This window comes from Carcharodon carcharias, chromosome 3 (genome assembly GCF_017639515.1).
Source record: "Carcharodon carcharias isolate sCarCar2 chromosome 3, sCarCar2.pri, whole genome shotgun sequence".
Lineage (NCBI taxonomy): Eukaryota > Metazoa > Chordata > Chondrichthyes > Lamniformes > Lamnidae > Carcharodon > Carcharodon carcharias.
Genome location: NC_054469.1, coordinates 18,504,556 through 18,524,559, shown reverse-complemented (window position 1 = coordinate 18,524,559; position 20,004 = coordinate 18,504,556). Strand labels below are relative to the sequence as shown.

At 46.0% G+C, this 20,004-nt stretch overlaps 1 protein-coding gene across 3 annotated transcripts; it reads right to left on the bottom strand.

Annotated features, from left to right (window-relative positions):
• Positions 1–463: 463 nt before the first annotated feature.
• LOC121276399 (atypical chemokine receptor 2-like) lies at positions 464–14,561 on the bottom strand. Of its 3 annotated transcripts, none has more exons than XM_041184748.1 (2): positions 14,394–14,561; positions 464–3,746 (listed from the first exon to the last, which is right to left on the bottom strand). In XM_041184748.1, the coding sequence occupies exon 2, from the start codon at positions 3,720–3,722 to the stop codon at positions 2,616–2,618; it is 1,107 nt and encodes a 368-aa protein (XP_041040682.1). In that variant the 5' UTR covers positions 3,723–3,746; positions 14,394–14,561; the 3' UTR covers positions 464–2,615. The 3 variants fall into 3 exon arrangements, with proteins under 3 accessions (XP_041040682.1, XP_041040683.1, XP_041040684.1); XM_041184749.1 differs by lacking the exon at positions 14,394–14,561 and adding an exon at positions 14,190–14,254; XM_041184750.1 differs by lacking the exon at positions 14,394–14,561 and adding an exon at positions 14,185–14,243.
• Between the last annotated feature and the right edge of the window lie 5,443 nt (positions 14,562–20,004).

The window sequence follows — 20,004 nt, the reverse complement described above, 5'->3', positions numbered from 1 at the left end:
CAGCAGGGGTGAGGGCCATAAAATGCGGCAAGCCATTCAAAAAGTCCACTGGCTTCAGCGGGACCGCAAAATCCCTTCGGCATAAAATGCCACCCCAGAAGTGCGCAGGGCACACGATGCAGATACCATTGTGGATCCACCTGTAGCACCAAAATCATGGGCGCTATGCAACTGAACTTTACAGCCACTCACCTAAATATAGAGCTGGGAGAAGCTGGAGGGCTCCTCCAGAGCACAGGTTTAAACCACTTTTTCATTCTAAGTGATAAAAGTCAACTCGCCCACGTACTGGCGTCCCACAAGTCTCATTGGACTGAATTCATGGTCAGTTATGACAATACCAAGGCATAAAGTCAGCTAACAGGACGTAGACAGATCATTGGTCACAGGGCATAGAATGTAGTACCAGGTTCTGTCTGATTTTTGTAGTTCTAAACTAAGAATAACGAACTTAACAAGTATGTTGCATTTATATATATTTTAGAGATTTATTGAGCTCTCAAAGAGGTACATTCTAATATATATTGTGTATGAAAGTCCTCTGAACATTGAGGTGTACATTCTCATGTATATGTGTATTTGTTGTATATGTTTAAGATACAGTCCGAAGCACTGAAAGGTCAAATTGGCTATGACACAGGTCGTTGTTTTGAGATAAAAGATTCTCTTTCTTGCTAATGCTTGAGTATACGCTTATTAACTTTGCATAACGCGCAGCTTTATAATGATTCACAAAAGCAATATTATAAAAGAGGCTGGCAGAAAACTCCAGGAGGGATAATGGTTAATAAGTTCACCTTACTGACATGGAGCTCCCCTGTGCATCACGGAACATTGTAAAAGCGAGAACAGTTGACAAATGTTACCCAACCGCAGGAAACCATGATTCTCTGCACATACAACTTAGCAGAGAAGGGATATTGTCTAGAGTCTAATGTTACATGAGTGATTAACACTAAAAGTCTAGAGCATTTTAATATTTTTGAATGTTGCGACCCCAGAGATTATTTTTCTCAGAGAGGGTTAGTAGAATGTGAGACATTTGTTGAGGCAGACTCTTATGTCATTTGAAGGGGAAAGTATTTGAAAATGAAGAATAGAAAGGGAATTGAAGAAAGGCCAGGGAAAAGAGATAGCAGGAGATGGGCATGGCTGAAGATTGGCCACTGATAGAAGCTTGATAAAGCAATCGGCAGTAATTTAGATGACTTTATCCTTGAACTTTGTGATAGTAATGTAGCAATGTTGTGAAGATCAAGATAATCAATTCCCTGCAAATAATATCCATTCTATAGAGTGAAAGAATCACCCCTCTCCTTCAACCTCCTGCAACCTTCCAAGAACAATGTTTCTCTCCAACTCTGGTCTCATGTGCCTGCCCTACTTCCTTCACCCCACCATTGGTGGCTGTGCTTTCGATTGTCTAATCTCTGGAATCCCTCCGCCAAACCTTGTTGCCTCTCCAGCTCTCTCCTGCTTTAAGACGTGGCTTAAAACCTACCTTATTGACCAAGCATTTGGTCACCTGTCCTAATGTCTCCATTTTTGGCCAGTCTAATTAAGTTCCTAAGAAGTGCTTTGGGGCATCTTACTGCAGTAAAGGTGCTATATGGATTCAAATTGATGTTGTTTCAGCCAACCGGTTAACGCATTAAAATCCCCAGTAAGTGTGCCTATGCCATGGAGAGGGTCAAGTGGATTAAGCAAGTTTAACTCTCCACTGAGAAACTCTCTAATTCTAATTCTTAGAATATTCTGCATTGTGCCTCTGCGTCATAGTTCCCTTCCTCTGTAGTGTTTCTGCCCTCTTTTTACTTCCTTTAGGCACGGGTTTCCTTGAATGTGTGACTTGAAAGAAAACTCAGTTGCATTCAAAGTGATTAAATTAAGACAGCCTCTCTCTATTTATTGACTAAGCAGCTTGTTAGAAGATAAACTTATTTGCAACAAACCGAAAGGTCATAGACAGTAAACAACTTGCCTTACAAATTCTCACATGCATGGTTAGAGAACATGCAAAGAAATTAATATGAATTATAATGCCATTCAGTGGGAGAGAGCAATCACACAAGTTGTTAGCCACATTACTGAAGAAAAGGATTATTGGATCTGCCTAGAGGGCAGGATTTTAATAGTGAGAATTGAAATAGGCAAATCATAAAGTATTGAACTAACTTGCATCTTTCATTATTCACCAAGCATAGCTTCAATAGTCCTTAATGTTACCAAAAATTATATAGCTTGTCTAAATCTGGTCTATCCCTGTATATTTGAAGGTGGTGCAGGATTCTCTTCCTTTAGGTTAACTCTATCTCTGCTCAACGAGGCAAGAACTGGGAAAGAATGAAGTAGGTTAGATTGGAGGACACATATATGGAAACTGGTGCATATTGTGGTGGCCCATATGATATAGGTAATTCAGTGGTTGGTAGAATTTCTAGGAATTCAGGTCACTTAAATGCAATGTGTTTCACAGTGTCAGGCTAACAGTTCACAAGTGTTCTGTACATACTGACAAGTTATAATACCTTTGAGGCGATCCAATGCAACATGAGTTGGAGCATGAAAACAGAGTTCTAATCGATCTAATTTTCCAACACCCCTTTATGATCCCACTACTGCACCACAGTCATTTCCACGTCGGAATACATGAGGTATTGCTGCTTGCTGGTTTCACTGCGCTCTGCCGTGGGGGCCATGACCCCCAGCTCCTTTTTGCAGCCAACCTTCTGGATTATCTTCACCAAAATGTTCTTCAGATGTCTCCGAAATCTCTCATTGACAAAAGCGTAGAGGAACGGATTGAAACAGCAGTGGGTGAACGCGATGGACTCGGTTACCTGCAAAGCATAATCCAGCCTCTTGCTCACTTCGCAGCTGTTAATCACGCCAAGGTCTTCTAGCAAATGCAAGAAAAGGACAATGTTGTAGGGGAACCACAGGACAAAGAACACGGTGACCAATATGATGACCAGTTTTAAGGCTTTGTCCTTGCCAAAGGATTTGGATTTGAGCAGGACAGAGGCGATCCGAGCATAGAAGATGATCATGGCCAAAAATGGAATGATAAACGCGATGACATTGACCTGGAGTTGTATTGTTGTCTTCCAGATCACCAGTTGGCCGTCGCCATAGTGGCTGAGGCAGGTATACTTCTCATTGATTTTTCTGGATTCACTGAATATGAATTCAGGGATTGAAACGATTATTGCCAGGACCCAAACAGCAGCACTAATGACAATGCTTTTGTAAATTGTCCTATGGTTCTTCATGGTGACAGTGTGGACAATTTGGAGGTACATGTCCAAACTCATGCAGGCTATGAAGAAGATACCGCTGTAGAAATTCACACTGTAGACGGCGCTTATTATTTTGCACATGGCATTTCCAAAGATCCACTCTGAGGTCACGTAGGTGGCCCAGAAGGGAAGGGAGGCGGCAAACAGAATGTCGGAGATGGCCAAATTCAGCAGGTAGATGTCAGTCATTGTTTTCAATTTGAGATATTTGAGTATCATAAGGATCAGGAAGCTGTTGCCTAGCATTCCAAAAACAAAAACCGTGGTGTACAGCACCGGGAGGAAGATCTTCTTAAAGGCTTTGACTTCATCCTTCCCACAGGGAAGATAGGGAGTGAGGTCAAAATCAGTATAGTTATAATCGTCATCATAAAAACTTGAGTTGTTGGATGTCCCCTCCAAATTAATGCTGCTCATCGTCATAGAAGTGTCCGAAAAAAAACCTCACTGAAAGAAAAAAATAACAATTGTCGTCAGTGAATTTGCAGCAGAAAAAACACAATCGTTTGCTCTGGCCATGCATTAACCTTTAATATTTTTGAAGAGGTCAAAAAATATTTATTTTCTTCCCAATCTCAGGATCAAACGCTGACATGCAATGCTTTTTTTTTTCTACAGCGAGGGAATAAACCTCTCCCAGTGTGGCACACTGTACAGACCAGAATCTCCTAGTTTTGACCCCAGTTTGTGCTGAGTTAACCATTCGCTCCGAGAAAGGCAGAACTTGCATTTATATAGCGTTATCTGCCAGGACTCTCAAAGCACTTTAAAGCAGTAAAGCAGAAGTATACTGACTGTTGTAATGTAGGAAACATGACCAGCCAATGTGCGCATAGCGAATAGCAATGTGACAATGACAGGTAATCTGTTTACTGGTGATGATTGAGAGTAAACTATTGGCCAGGACACCAGGGAGAACTCCCCTGCCCCTCTTGGATCAGTTAGATCTATTTGAGAGGGAAGACAAGGCCTCAGTTTAATGTCTCATCTGAAAGACAGCACCTCTGGCAGTGTAGCACTTCCTCTGTACTGCACTGAGGAGCATCGCCTGGATTTTGTGCACAAGTCTATAGAGTGGAACTTGAACTCACAACCTCCTGGACTCTGAAATGAAAAGGCTACCCGCTGAGCCACAGCTGAGGGGAAACGATAGACCTCCTTGGGTCAAGAAGACAAAAAAGGGAGTCAGGGTTCGCATTTATGAATCTTAATGGATAATATTTGTGTGCCTGTCTGTCTGCATGATCCCCTCTGTGTTAAATAACCTGCGGCAGTCACTACATGAAGTCAGATCTCTTGGAAGTTACCCAGAATTTTTTCATTTTTTCATGGGATGTGAAAGGCCAGAATGGCAAGAATAGGAAGAACATAAAAAATAGGAACAAGGGTAGGCCATTCAGCCCCTCAAGCCTACTCCACCATTCAACTAGATAATAGCTGATCATCTACCTCAATGTCATTTTCCTGCACTATCCCTATATTTCTTGATATCTTTGATAACTGTATAAAGAACAAAACAACACCTGCAGGAAAGGAGAAAAGAAATTGGAATTTTGCATATTTTTATTCTTCGCAGTTTCTGCGAAGGGACTCTCTGTAGGCTGAACCACAGAAAAGATGGAGCTGGAAGACACACTTACCACACGCAATTTTCCTCTATGAGGGGCCTGCCTTCTGTTGCTCGCACAGAAGGGGATAAACTGAAGCATTACTTCCAGTGCATCCTCATCGAATGTACTCGCCCCCACCCACTCCCAACCCGTCTTCAAACTCCTTCGAATAGCTCTTGTCTATCGGACTCACTTTGACTGCTGTGGTCATAGGACTTTAAATAATCAATTCATTCTCGGGATGTGGACATCAATGGCAAAGCAGGCATTTATGGCCCGTCCGTAATTGCTCTTGAGAAGGTAGCGAAGAACCACCTTCTTGGACCATTGCAACCTGTGGAGTGAAGTTAAGTTGCTGCGAGGTAGGGCCTATGAGGATTTTGATAATGAAGGAATGGTAAAAAAATATCCAAGTCAGGCCAGCATGTGACTTGGACGGATGTTGGAGCTTGTGGTGTTCCTATACACCTGCTGCCCTTGTCCGGGAGTTAAACAGAACAAAATGCAGCTTTGTTGATGCACGCTCTCTCATGCTCCTGTTCTCGGTTTGATTGTTTTCCTTCATTGAAGGTTGCTTCCTTCCCAAGCACCGTCAGCATTATTGTTTTTATTTGTAACTGAGGTGCAGGAAGAAACATTCAGCTGCTATTTTAAGTTCACTGGACAGCTGACTGGTGGATGATTTTGTGATTGTTGGTGTGTTTAGACTCATGATATTGTAACAATGAGTAAATGAGTAAAGGATAAGGAACAATAATTGCACACGATGCCAAAAATTTAAAGGCAAAGAATACAACAGGAATGGGAAAAAAGAGCCCTTGAAATAAAGAATGCATTCTACCTCTCAGCTCTTTTGCTCCAGTTGTTAATTTTGATTTTGTCCCACAGATGTGCTACATCCACCAGCTTGTTTCCATCGTGCGTCATTAAATAGAACCATGTTTCCCATAATAGACTGTCAAAAATGACAGCTCTTTTCACAAAGTTAAAAATCTTGGGGCAGCAAAGAGACTTGAGCACAAAAGTTGAGGCTGACCCTCCAATGCATTACTGAGGGAATGCTGCATTGTTGGAGGAGCCACATTTCGGGCGAGATATTTAGCCGCCTTCCCCCTAAGGTGGATGTAAAAGATCCAACGTCAAGATTTCAAAAAAGAGCAGAGGGAGCCCTTTAAACAACCTCCATGGGAGTAAAATTGCAGATTGGCAGAGGGACCCAGAGCAAGAAACCTTCAGGAATTATGAGATAATTAACCAGGCAAAAATTGACAGCGAGACAGGGGTGGAGATACTAGGATGGGTGACCAAGAGTTTAGCCAAAGATGTAGGTTTTAAGGAGTGTCTTAAAGGATGAGAGAGAAAGGTGAGGTTTAGGGAGGGAATTTAAGGCCTAGGCAGCTGAAGGTTTGGTCACCAATGGTGGAGTAATTAAAATCGGAAGTGTGCAAGAGGCCAAAATTGGAGGAGCGCAGATATTTCAGAGGGGTATACAGCCTAAAGGAGATTTCACAAATAGGGTGGACAGAAAAGGTTAGGCAGAATTTGAAAACAAGGATGCAAATTTTAAAATCAAGGATTGACAAAATGGGAGCCAATGTAAATCAGTGAGCACAGGAGTGATGGGTGAATGGAGCTTGGTACAGGTTTGGATACAGGCAGCAGAGTGATCAACGACCTCAAGTTTTATTGAGTATGGACTAGAGCTTGGCCAGGAGAGCACTGGAATAGTTGAGTCCAGAGATTACAATGGAATGGATGAGTGTTTCAGCAGCAGCAGATGAGCTGAGGCAGGGTCGGTGACAGCCAATACAATGGAGGTGAAACAAGGTGGTCTTGCTGTTAGGGAAGATATGGGGCGGGAAGCTCAGCCTAAGTTCGAATAGGATGCTGAGGTTGTGGACTGAGACAATGGTCAGGCATGGGTATGCAGTCAATGGCTGGAGACTGAAGCTTTTGGCCGAGATTAAAGATAATGGCTTTTCAATATTTAAAGAAAAGATGATGAGATGGGCTGGGTGCCATCGACCTACATGTGTAACCTGATACATACGAATCAGGCTTTCTCTGTACTATCATTTCAATTTATGTTTGAGTTCACTTAATAATAGGCTCTACCCAGTCCATTTATTCTGCTGCAGAGTGCCTACCTCACCTTACATCCTGTATATATATTATATATATATTATAAATATATTAAACCTACATGCGGTATCAGTTGTGGCTTAGTCGGAGCACATACATATCTGAGTCAGAAGGTTGTCAGTTCAAATCTCAGTCTGAAGACTGGAGCAGCTCGGCTGACACTCCAATGCAGTATTGAAGGAATGCTGCACTATTGGAGGTGCTGTCTTTTGGATGAGAATTTAAACCAATGCCCTTTCTTTTTGGTTGATGTAAAAGATTCTCGGGCATTATTTCAATGAAGAGCAAGGTGGCCTGGTCATTATTTGTTTCTAAATCAACACTGCAAAAACACATGATCTGGCCATTGTGTTGATGTTTTTGGTACCTTGCTGTACACAAATTAGCTGCTACGTTTTGTGACATCCTGTTGTCATGAAATATGCTTTTTAAATGAAAACCGATTTTTAAAATTGTACATCCCTGAGCTAGTTGCTTCTCTTACATATTGATTTGCCTGCCAAGGAACCATCTTATTCTGTGTAGCATTCAATCATTTCTATCAGCGCCTATCCTCAACATCTTCAATCCCCAATTTGATTTTTTTAAACCATCACAGCACCAAACGTTCTCCCTGGAACATATATACATCTCCTGCTCAGCAAGGGAAACAACTGATTGAGTTACATTCAGTCCACAGCACAGAAACAATTCTGCCCAATTGGTCTATTGGCCTCACATGCATTTCATATTCTCCCCACTCCCTGGGTAAAGACGATTCTCCTTTACAGACAGTAAACAGAGAGCAGGAATAAACGGGTCATTCTCAGGTTGGCAGGTTGTGACTAGTGGATACCATAAGGATTAGTGCTTGGGCCCCAAGCTATTCACAATCTATATCAATGATTTGGATGTGGGGACCAAATGTAATATTTCCAAGTTTGCTGATGTTGCAAAACTAGATGGAAATGTGAGTTGTGAGAAGGATGCAAAATGGTTTCAAGGAAATTTAGACAAGTTAAATGAATGGGCAAGGACATGGCAGACGGGATATAATGTGAAAACTTGTGGTGTTATCTAGTCTGGTAGGAAAAACTGAAATGCTGAGTATTTTTCAAACAGCGAGAGGTTGGGAAATGTTGCTGTCCAAAGGGACCTGGGTGTCCTTGTTCATGAGTCACCTAGCATGCAGGTGTAGCAAGCAATTAGGAAGGCAAATGGCATGTTGCCCTATATTGCAGGGGGATTTGAGTACAAGAGTAAAGATGTCTTGCTGCAATTTTACAAAGCCTTGGTGAGTCCGGATCTGGAGTATTGAAGTTTTGGTCTCCTTACCTAAGGAAGGATATACTTACCAAAGAGGGAGCGCACTGAAGGTTCGCCTTCCTGGGATGTTGGGATTGTCCTTTGAGGAGAGATTGAGGAGACTGGGCCTGTATTCTTTAGAGTTTAGAAGAATGAGCGGTGATCTCATTGAAGCATACAAAACTCTCACAGGACTCAACATGGTAGATGCAGGAAGGATGTTTCCTCTGGCTGGATGGGGGGTGGGGGTGGGGTGGCAGGGCGATCTAGAACCAGGGGTCACAGTCTCAGAGTACGAGAGAGGTCTTTTAGGACTGAGATGGGGAGCAATTTCTTCTGTGGACACTTTGGGCAGAAGTTTACATCCCACAGGTGGGCACGCGCCCGACCTGATCAGACGTAAAATCACACGAGATGACGTTGGCCGAGCATCCCAACGTCATGGGCACTTGCACAATATTTTGATCAGTGGGCACGCACAAAAGTTGGAAGCCCGCCAGCAATTAGGCCCATTAACGGTGAAACTGTCTCCGATTTTTCGTGGCCCGTCCAACCTTATGATTGGCAGACTTTTGCACTTTTCCACTTTTCATCAACCCTCACCCAAGGGCAGGATGAAATCTCCATTATGAAATAAAATTACAATAAATATCTGTGGACAGCATTTTTACGGGGTATATTTTCAGCTGCTTGATCATGGTGCTTGGACATTTTTTGGCAGCTTGTTAAACCTTTATTTTTGTCATTTGAAGTCTGCAGCTCCCTGAGGCAGCGGTCTGCCTTCAGGAAGCTCTCTCGCAGCGCCCATGGTAACATAATCGCCCCCACCCCAGCAGCGCTGAGCATTTCAGTACGCGTTTCACGCTGGCTGGCCATTACTGTTACCTTTTACCGTAGGCTCATCGTTGGCTAAAATTTCCACGATCCCACCCAAACCATCACCTGGCAGTGTGTGGTGCCTTTCACCAAATTGCAACTCAGTCTCCACCTCCGCCCCTCTGGCTCCTCCCCCTTTGTTTGCCACACTTGGTTCCGCATCTCCCGTCTACCCTTCAAAGCCTTCGCTCTTCACTGCTCCCGCCTGACATATTTGCTGAGACGTCCTCACTCATTAACCCCCTCAGCCTCTGCCCTGAGCCACCCTTCGTCCTCTATGCTTTCAATCAAGTACCTTGGGGATTTTTTTTGTACTACCATATTTTCACCACATGTGTATTTCTGTAGCATGAGAACTAGGAATGTACTGGATTATGAAGTACGCGTTCCCAGACACTTGGAACTTCCCAGTTGGTTTTTTTTTTGAGGTTCCCTGATCTGACCTGCTCCCCACAAAAAAAAAATCTCGCCTAGTCAGAATGAATGATTCCCTACCTTAACAAAGTTGAAATGCCCCCTGTCCTAATCTCTTTTCAACACACACTCAGTTTGCCGATCTTTGGAATTGTCTTTTTCTCCTGAATTCAAGTTTGAAAAGGAAACTTCTTTTGGTTATGTAACTAAAAGCAAAGTTGGTTATGTAACTTGGTGGTTTGGGCAATGCCTTCGGATCAACAATCTTTACTTTATGCAGCAAATTCCAGTTGTGTTGTTTTGAAATCCTGATTTTTTTTTTCAGAATGGAAAGTTGGAGTCTTGTGGAAAGTTCCAGTATATGTTTAACATGGCAACTAGTTCAAAAGGCTTTATTATTAAAAGCATAAACAAATTCACAAATGTTAAGATGAGACTTAAATTTTCCAATGTGTGTATGTTTGTGTGTGTGTCTCTCTCTCTCTCTCTGTCTCCATGGAAACAGAGAGAGAGAAAAAGACACATGCAAAGTAATATTTAAGTAAATTGAACTCACAACAGCATTTGCTCTCTCTTGATGCTATGGTGAAGAGCACAGTTATAATGATGCTTTTATCTCATGTCTTCCACTCTGTAGCAACTCGAGGTGGCAGATTAAATCTGGGAGTTTGATTCTGATGGAGCTTTAACACTTTGTGGAGTATAACTCCAGTTCAGCGTCAACCAATTTTATGGAGTGGTTAGAAACAAGTAATCAGGAAGATGCTAATGATACACAGCAGGTTCAACAGTAACATTCCAATAGCAACTACACTTCCAGATTACCTCATTGGTTGTAAAGTGCTTTGGGACGCCCTGAGCTCATCAAAGACGCTAAATAAATGCAAACCTTTCCTTCTTGAATGTAACAAATGCAGCAGCCCATCTCCTTACAGCAATATGATAATGACCAGATTATCCAATTAAGGGTTGCTGGATGACAGGCGAAAACTGGGCAGGGCGCAAGGGGATTACATGTGGTAAATAACAGGACATGGTGCAATTCGCAATGCGAGCTGCAAATCAGATTACATTGTGGTAAATCACAGGACATGATGTAACTCACACTCTTTAGTCTCTACGATGGGATCTTTTACATACACCTGAAAGGGTGGACAGAGCCTCAGTTTAACGTCTTATCCAAAAAAAAACACATCTCCAATAGTGCAGCACTCCCTCAGGCTACACTGGAGTATTAGTTTGGTTTTTCAGCTCTGGAGTGGGACTTGAACCCACAACTGTCTAACACAGAAACATGAGTGCTGCCCAAGATGCCAAAGACATTAATGCAGCCATAAGTACTGGACATGGGAAGGGAAAATGTTCAAAATGTGTACTCAATGAATGTCGAGCAAGGTTAAAAGGGCCTAGCAGTCTTACTAGACCACTAGACTTACTAGACTTACTAGATTGCCCAATTAATATAGTCCAGCGATCAATGAAGCCAACACAATATTGAACCATATGGTCAGAACAGTAATTTACAAGATAAAGAACACCATGATAAAACAATTCAGTGCTCTAATCAGACTGTACCTTATATACTTGGCTCATTCCTGGGATGAGGGACCTATCTTATGAGGAATAGTTGAGCAGGTTGGGCCTATATCCATGGGAGCTTGGAAGAATGAAAGGTGATCTTATTGAAACATGTAAGATCCTGAGGGGACTGGATAAGGTAGATACCAGGAGGACTAGAACTAGGGGACACAGTTTAAGAATAAGAAGTCTACCGTTTAAGAGGGGGATGAGGAGACTTTTTTTCTCTCAAAGGGCTGTTAGCATGGGAGTAAGGGTGGAGGAAGGAGTAAGGGGGAGGGGATGTCCAGGTGAACATGCACATTCCCTATCTTCCCGAGAATCCCACCCCCATCCACATTGTCCTCCTCAACTTCCTCCTTCCCACCTCTAGGGTCCGTGTCAGCCTCCGAGTCCCCACCAACCACCCTCACTGTCCCTTCTACTGCTACCTACCAGCTCACTCTGCCGTCTCTCATTCTTACCATTCCCGCCTACCACGCCCAACATCATTTTGTTCCCCAGGAGCCAGTCATCAGCTCCACAGACTTCTCCCTTGCACGTTCTCCTGGAATTACCCCCCTTACTCTTTCCTCCCCCCTTACACCTTTCTCTCCCCCCCCCCCCCCCCCCCCCCCCCCTTACTCCCTCCTTCCCCTGGACTCCTTCCCTTCTTCAAGCTCCTTCCTGCTCCCAAAGTCCTGACCCCCTCCGAACTCCTTCCTCCACCTGAACTCCTTCCCCCCTCCGAACTCCTTCCCATACACCTACCTCCTCAGTTGCCGTATTCCCCCATCACACCCTCCGTCCTGAGACACAGAGCGTTTGAAGCTGCCACAGCACCCCTCCCCCCATCTCACCCTACCCCAAAGAAGATGATTGTTCACAATCCCTTCTTTGCAAAGAACAACAAAAGGCACGGACGAGGAATGGGGCTCCGTTACAAGCTTGGGCTAGTTACTGCGACTTGTAGTTTGGACGGGAAGAGATCAGGCCTGACAAGGTGAGCAGCCACTTGGGGATGAGCAATGAGCACAGCAGAAAGGACTGAAGATTAGCAGTTGCCATGCACACTGTGCAACTTGTGGGGGCGGGTGGGGGGGTGGAGAGCCATGGGAACCGAGCGAGGCAGGACACAGCTGGCCTGAATCTTATTTCCTCCAGCACTCAGCCACCAGGCTTTCTTCATTCAGAGAGGCTCCACACCCAGGCTCAGAATCGTCATTTTCCACAAGGCATTCACTTTGTTTAGCAGTTCAGCTTCTAGGAAATCAATTCTAATCTGTAGAACAACGAATTTTCAGAAGTGGCACCAATAATTTTTGCTCATTTAGTCAGGCACCAACAGCAGAAGGGACCTCCAAAAACAGGAACCAAAAAAAATAGAATGAGTCTTCTCGTGAAGGGCTGTTGTATGAAGGTTCTGACCTATAACCGGAGAATGTTATAATGTCGGGCTGCTACATGGAAGCAAAACAATAACACAGTAAATGGGGCACAGATACAGGCCATTCAGCCCATACTGGTACCGATGCTCCACTCAAGGCCCCTCTCATGTTCCCTCATCTAAATCTATCACTCCTATTCTACTTGCTTCTCCCTCGTACGCTTGTCAAGCTTCTCCTTAAATACAATCTACATAATCCGGTAGTTATTGGGACTAGCTTTTTATTCCAGATTTATCAATGAAATTTAAATTCCTCTGGTTACCATGGTGAGATTTGAACTTACATCTCTGGACTACCAGTCCAGTAATATTATCACGATGCTACTATTCCCTCCTAGCAGGGTCCTTATTATTAAGCAGGAGGTTGAAAGTGCAAGGGTCAAAAGTCTTGCCAGCCACTCTGTGCATTAGAGAGAGAGGTAAGAGGCCACTTAAAGGGCAGAATTGTCCTGAAGACTATGTCCAACTGTTTTATCGAAGACCAAAGCTAGAACCAAGGCCTTCAGCAGTCGAGACCTCAGAGAGAAATGATGAGGGAGAGGAGGCTACTTTAGGGCACTCTTCATCTAGGGGCTTCAGAGCCTTCCATCGCTCTTGTGCTTTCTGACTGCAATTCGCTCCCGGTTAAGCAACACTTCGATATTAAAATTCCCACCCTTGTTTTCAGATCCCTCTGTGGCCTCACCTCTCCCTGTCTCTGTAATCTCCTCCAGCCCTACAACCCTCTGAGACCTCTGCACTCCTCCAATTCTGGGTGTCCCCAATTTTAATCACTCCACCGTTCATTTGCAGCTATCTATACCCTCCACTGTGTATACCCTCCACTGTCTATACCCTCAACTGTCTATACCCTCAACGGTCTATACCCTCCACTGTCTATACCCTCAACTGTCTATACCCTCCACCTCCCAACCTCTTTACCTCTCTGTTCGCCTTTCAGACTGTCTGTCTGGCAAAGCTTTTGCTCATCTGTGATGTGGCTTGGTCACAAAAAAAATCTGCTTATGCTACAGGGATGGAGAGGAGGAATGAGACTGACTGGACTGCTCTACACAGAGCTGGCATGGACCTGATGGGCTAAAGGCCTCCTCCTGCGCTGCAATGCCTCTATGGCCTAAATTTTCCAGTCCCGCCATTGCAAAATCGCGGGCAGGATGGATATTTGACGGACCAGCGAAAGGTCCGTTGACTTGGGGCGGGAATTTCTACCACGGGACTGGAACACCCCACCCTATGATTCCATGTTCCTATACAGGACCATGGGTCATTTTACCACCACACACACAGCCCAGTGCATTACTATCCCAGCATCTGCATTACCAACCCCCCGTGGAAATGAATGGAAGCAGATTTGGAAGGGGCTGCTGCCAATATGAAGCAGTGCTGAATTAGAGCAAAGGCTGGAGTCCCATTCTCCAAACCCTGCTCACCGTCAGCCAAACAGTGGAGCCTCACGAGATTAAATCCTTTCGCAGATCATTAACTTCAAGTAAAGTCACAATCAACAGCAATCAATCACTGTCATCACAACAGCTCGTAACAGTAGAACACACACTTAACTGAGCGTCACATTGCTTCAGTTCCTAGATGCACGCATCTCTTGCACTGGACCAGCACAGAATGAGATTTTGCTTCAGAGCACAATGCTTTAACACGTCGCTGATGGTGCGCAATGTTCTAATTATAAAGTATGAAGCAAAAATACTATAAGCGCACCATTAATATCACTTAGTGTGACAGCACCACAACTCTCTTGTGCATTACCTTCTGAGTGGAGTCTTACTCTCTGCTGCACTGACGGTGGTTTCTTCTGCGGTGTGTCAGCAAACTGTGTTATTTATATTCAAGACTTGCTTACTTTACCAAAGAGCTGCTGACAGTTATAGCTTCCTTAGCTGGACTGCTTCCTGTACAGTTTCTACGTTTCTTAAAATTTAATTTTAATGACAGACCCCTCCCCTATGCACCACCTCCATCCGCACTCTTGTTCCCCCACCCCAACCCCAACCCCCACCATCCGCCAGAGGGAAAAAACATCTCATGTGTTCGCAGGGCCAGATGAAAATGCATGGTTACGGAAAGACTCTGCTGACAGCTAATCCATAAAGATAGGGCTGACCTTTATACAGCACCTTTTGCAACCTCAGGATGTCCTAAAGCACTTTACAACCGGTGAAGTACTTTTGAAGTGCTGTCAATGTTGTAAATGGAGGAAACCGCGGCAGCCAATTTGTGCTCAGCAAGATCCCACAGCTCCGAGATAATGACCTGGCTGACGGGTAAATATTGGCCAGGACACCGGGGAAGGTTCCCCTTCTCCTCTTGGAAATATTTCCATGGGATAAGACCATAAGACCATAAGAGAGAGGAGCAGAAATTAGGCCATTCGGCCCATCGAGTCTGCTCCGCCATTCAATCATGGCTGATAAGTTTCTCAACCCCATTCTCCCGCCTTCTCCCCATAACTTTTGATCCCCATTTTTTTTAACGAATCCCTTCCCACACTCAGGGCAGGTGAACAGCCTCTTCCCGGTGTGACTGTCCCGTTGAGTTTCCAGCTGAACTGTATCAGTGAATCCCTTCCTACAATCTGCACATTTCCACCGCTTCTCCCCATTTTGACTGCATTTATATTTTGATGGGTCTGATGATTGGCTGAAGCCTTGTCCACACACAGAACATGTGTACGGTTTCTCCCCACTGTGAACGGTGCTTTTTCCTTCCATGTCCATAAACCGATGATATTCAGATCTCGATAAATTGGGCGACTCTATCAGATCCTGTTGTGATGTTTGGTCTGACTTTTCCGACTGCAAATCATCCCCTTCTAATCACCTGTGAAATTGATTTAAAACAGGAACAAGGGAGTGATAGAGAACCCACAGAAACACAAAGGCAGGATGGGGTCTCCTCAGGGGCGCAGGTTTCTGCCCTGGGTCTGCATATGACTGAAAAAACCCTCTGATCTTTTATGCCCACTTGAGAGGACAGACCGGGCATTTGTTTGACGTCTCATCCAAAAGACAATACAGCACACCCTCAGTCCTTCACTGAAGGTTGTTCAAGCCTGAATTAGACAGTGGTACCAGGGACAGAATTATCTCTACGGGCTTCAGGACCCCAATGTCAGCGTCAAATGGGCCATAAGCCTGCACCGTGCAAGAAACAGTCACCCTGACAGTGATTTTCCTTGAATTGGCCAATTAGTGGACAGAGCTCCCTGTCCAATTAAGGATGGCGGGTGGGTCCTGGAAGCTGGAGGGTCAATAGGGGACCCTCTAGCGCTGAAGAAACGAAAGCTTGCCTTTAAAGGTAAGGGAGAGAGAGAGAGAGAGAGAGGAAGCAGTTGTCTCAAGATGGAGACATCCTCTCTCCAACTTTTTAAAAAAGATCCCCTCAGCAGCTGTGCCATCCATCACGGAGGGGGAAGGGCAGCCTGCGGGCACGGCTGAGACCAGTCAGGTGGGGAAGGCCTCAGGACCTTCCTGGAGCGCTGGTCCTCTGTTCAGCCACAGAGAAACCACCTCCAGGCAGTTGGCCTGTTTCCTGACACCTCAGGCACTCTTGAGGCCAACTGGAAAATTCCAGTCGATGTCTGACAATCGGCCTTAATAGGCCTTCAACCGTTGTTAAGCGACGACCTGCTGCTTGTGTGTGGGGAGCTCTGTTGTGTCCGATTCTGCCTCCTGGAAAGTGGCCATGGGGGGGCAGGATGAAGCCAGTAGAGCCGCAAGCTGGCTCTCAGCGTGAATTTTCGTGCCCACTCACGGCTGCTATTGACCCCCCACCCCCAACCGCTCAGAGTAAAGCCTGACAAAAAACCCGGAGTGGATCTCAAGAGCAGACTGATGTCTCAGTATGTCTACTTTCTGGCAATTCCTTCATCCTAGTCGGCGCCAAACGTGGTGTTTTGCATTCCTTTGGACTCAACTGGGGAAGTCAGGAAGGGGAATCAGATGTTTGGATTGCCCAGGTCTCCATTAATTTTCACCAGGCTGACGCTCTGGAGAGCTCAGTCCAGTTTCACTGCAGAGTGTTAACACAACATGGGAGACAGCAGGTATGAGCAATAAGCCCAACGCGGTTAGCATAGAGAACAGGCGCTACAGACTGTTTCCGACATTGGGAGAGACCATGGTGCCCCACCACCCCCCCCCCCCCCCACCCCCCCACCTCCCCCCCACCTCGAGTTGGGCGGCCCCCGACTAGATTGGCGCACCACGTCAACGGTGCTTGGAGCTTATAGAGTCTCTGCTCAGCAAGTGGATGGAATCCATCGCACCAAGCAAACAAACAAGAAGGAAAAAGGTGCCAACTCTTCTCTCGGCAAGCTGGAATGCCAGTACCATGCAAAGGGCATTGAAAGAGGCAAGCAGAAACGAGAAGCTCAGCTGGCCGAGAAGAGGGCCCAGAGAAAAGAGAGGCCAGCAAACCGTGCACCTCCACTGTCTTCCTCTGCAGCAAGTAGGATGTGGGTCACGATCTTCCTTCCTCTCCCTTTGGCCCCAGCATAAATTGATCAAAGCGCTGCTTAGCACGAGCTGGAATTGACCAAGGCTGAACTTGCCAACACTTCTGGCGTCCAGCAGTTTGAAAAATGTTTGGCGAGCGGGGTGGAACCATTGTCTTAATCCCTAACCTGGAAGGGGCAGCGGGTAGACGCGAGTTGAGGTAACACCACAAAGTCTTCCGGAAGTCCCAGGCACTTCTTGACTCACTGGGTGCTGTTGGAAGCGACATCTCCTGCCAGGGAATGAAATTAGTGCCTGAAGTGGGTGGAGGCTCCTGGCTCCCAACTGCCTAAATTCCCCAATCTGAAAGGGTAACCCACCCCCCACAATTTAAAACTCCAATTCCCAAAGATAATCATCTTCCCCGACAGCTATCTTGCAGAGTCCCTGAGAAATGGAACCGAAAATGTTTTTGCACAGTCCTTCTGATATTTGTCGATTACTTAAATGTCCTGGTTCAATACGTTTCCCTCAATCAGCGCCTAAGGACAGATTATCTGCTCGTTATCACCTTGCTGTTTGTGGGATCTTGCTGTGCGCAAACTACCCACCGCGTTTCCCACATTTCAACAGTGACCTCACTTCAAAAAATACTTCATTGGCTGTAAAATGCTCTCAATCATCTTAACATCATGAAAACATATGAGAAACGTTTGAGGACTCTGGGTCTATACTCGATGGAGTTTAGAAGGATGAGGGGGGGATCTGATTGAAACTTACAGGATACTGAAAGGCCTGGATAGAGTGGACGTGGGGAAGATGTTTCCATTAGTAGGAGAGACTAGGACCCGAGGTCACAGCCTCAGAGTAAAGGGAAGACCTTTTAGAACAGAGATGAGGAGAAACTTCTTTAGCCAGAGAGTAGTGAATCTATGGAATTCATTTGCACAGAAGGCTGTGGAGGCCAGGTCATTGAGTGTATTTAAGACCGAGATAGATGGGTTCTTGATTGGTAAGGGGATCAAAGGTTACGGGGAACAGGCGGGAGAATGGGGTTGAGAAACTTATCAGCCATGATTGAATGGTGGAGCAGACTCGATGGGCCGAATGGCCTAATTTCTGCTCCTCTATCTTATGGTCTTATGGTCTAAAATCTGCTATTTGAACCAAGCATTTCTTTAATCTTTTATCTTAATTATCCAGTTTCATTCAAATAGAAATTTGCTGCTTGTGTTGGGAATTCTCCAGGAAAAGCCTTTGAAACACAAACAGGGCATTCCTGAACATCCACCTTTACTTCCTCAGAGGTCAAAAAGCTGACGTACATGGGGACAGAGAGGAAAATGGCCTACTGTCAGAATTAAACACAGGTTGGGCAGGTATCCACTGAAAACACATGACCCTCAGTTGAATTCATTGTTCAGATTTAACTTTAAATTCATCAATCTGGGCAGTGCAGGGAGAAATGTTTTCACAATTCAGGGATGTGCCAAAGCTTCACAAAGAGAGCAATGTTACAATACAGTGGTTACTGTACGGTGCAGAACCAGTTTAGCTCGGTGATAACGTTCTCACCTTTCAGCCACTCACCTACGCCAATACTTAAGCACATAATCCAGACCTGACAGTTCAGAGCTGCGCTGAGGGAATGCTGCACTGTCGTTGGTGCCGTCTTTCAGACGCCATTTCAAACCGAGGTTTGAGAGTTGACCTGGGAGTCGGAACCAAGTACGCCCTCTTCAGCGGATTTCGAAGGCCTCATGGTTCGTTTATTTCAGTAAGGGCAGGGGATTTGCCCAGTGTCATGGCCCATATTCATCTCTGAAACATCACCAAGATGGTAGGTCATGGCTATTTGTCTGCTGCGAGCAATTTGGACGCTGGGTTGGCTGAAAGGCAGGGGTGGTGAACCTCCGCACAGGCCCTTCATCGTAACTCCGGTGCAGAAGCTGCTGAAATCCCGGGAAAGACAACATGAAACAACGGGTGAGGGGAATGAATCTCTATAGAAATGTGCACTGCCCTTCCATGTCCCCACTGCCCATTGTGGCAAACCTTCCCCACGCCCCCCCACACCACCCCCCCCCTCCCATCCCACCCACCCCCCCCCCCCCCCCCCCACCCCCCCCACCACGTCAAAGCCCAGGGTGGGATTTCCGGCTCTGAACATTAAGTGAGATGGGGCGGGTGGGAAAGACGACGCAATTCCCACCGGCCGGCGCGGTGGTGGGTTTCGGCGCGGGATCATCCGCTTTCCGGCTCGTTATGGGCGCAGGAGCGTGTTGCAGGTCATAGATCGCGGCGGAGGGGTTGGGGGGGGTGGGGAGGGGGGTGGGTGTGGGGGGGAGGGGGTGGCGCTGGGGTATCTCCGCCCTGCCATGACCTCATCAGGTCCTATTTCCGGCCGCCATGTTTAAACCGCACCCGTGCGCGGAATTTTACATCCCATGGGCGGGCGGGCGGGCGCCCAGCCCGACCGGGAGGAAAATAAAGTGCCCGGTGACGTCGGGTAAGCGTCCCGGTGCCGTGGCGCACTGGCGCGAGAGTTGGCAGCCTGCCCACCAGTGGTTATGAGGCTCACCAAGACCCTTAAGCTAGCGGTGAGGTTGTATTTTCCGCTGCCCATCCAACCTCGCGGTTGGCGGGCGAGTGAATCGGCCAGGCGGCCTTTGCCCTTTTTAGGAAACCCCATCCACGGGCGGGCTGAGGTTTCCGATAGTAATTAAAACGGGGAAAGACTGAGTCACATGTGGGTTTCAATATTTCTATTTTTCTCTGTAAAATTCTTCAGGTCCCTGCGAGAGGCTCTCTGCCTGCGGGGAAGCTTTCACTGCTCAAGCTCCACCTGCCTCCACTCCCCCATCCCCCCGCCTCCTCCCCCCACCCCCAAACCCCGGCGGTCCGTTGGGCAGCCACTCCCAGAC

Excerpts from the sequence above, each read along its gene's own strand:
- LOC121276399 (XM_041184748.1), bottom strand. The coding sequence starts at position 3,722 with ATGACGATGAGCAGCATTAATTTGGAGGGGACATCCAACAACTCAAGT.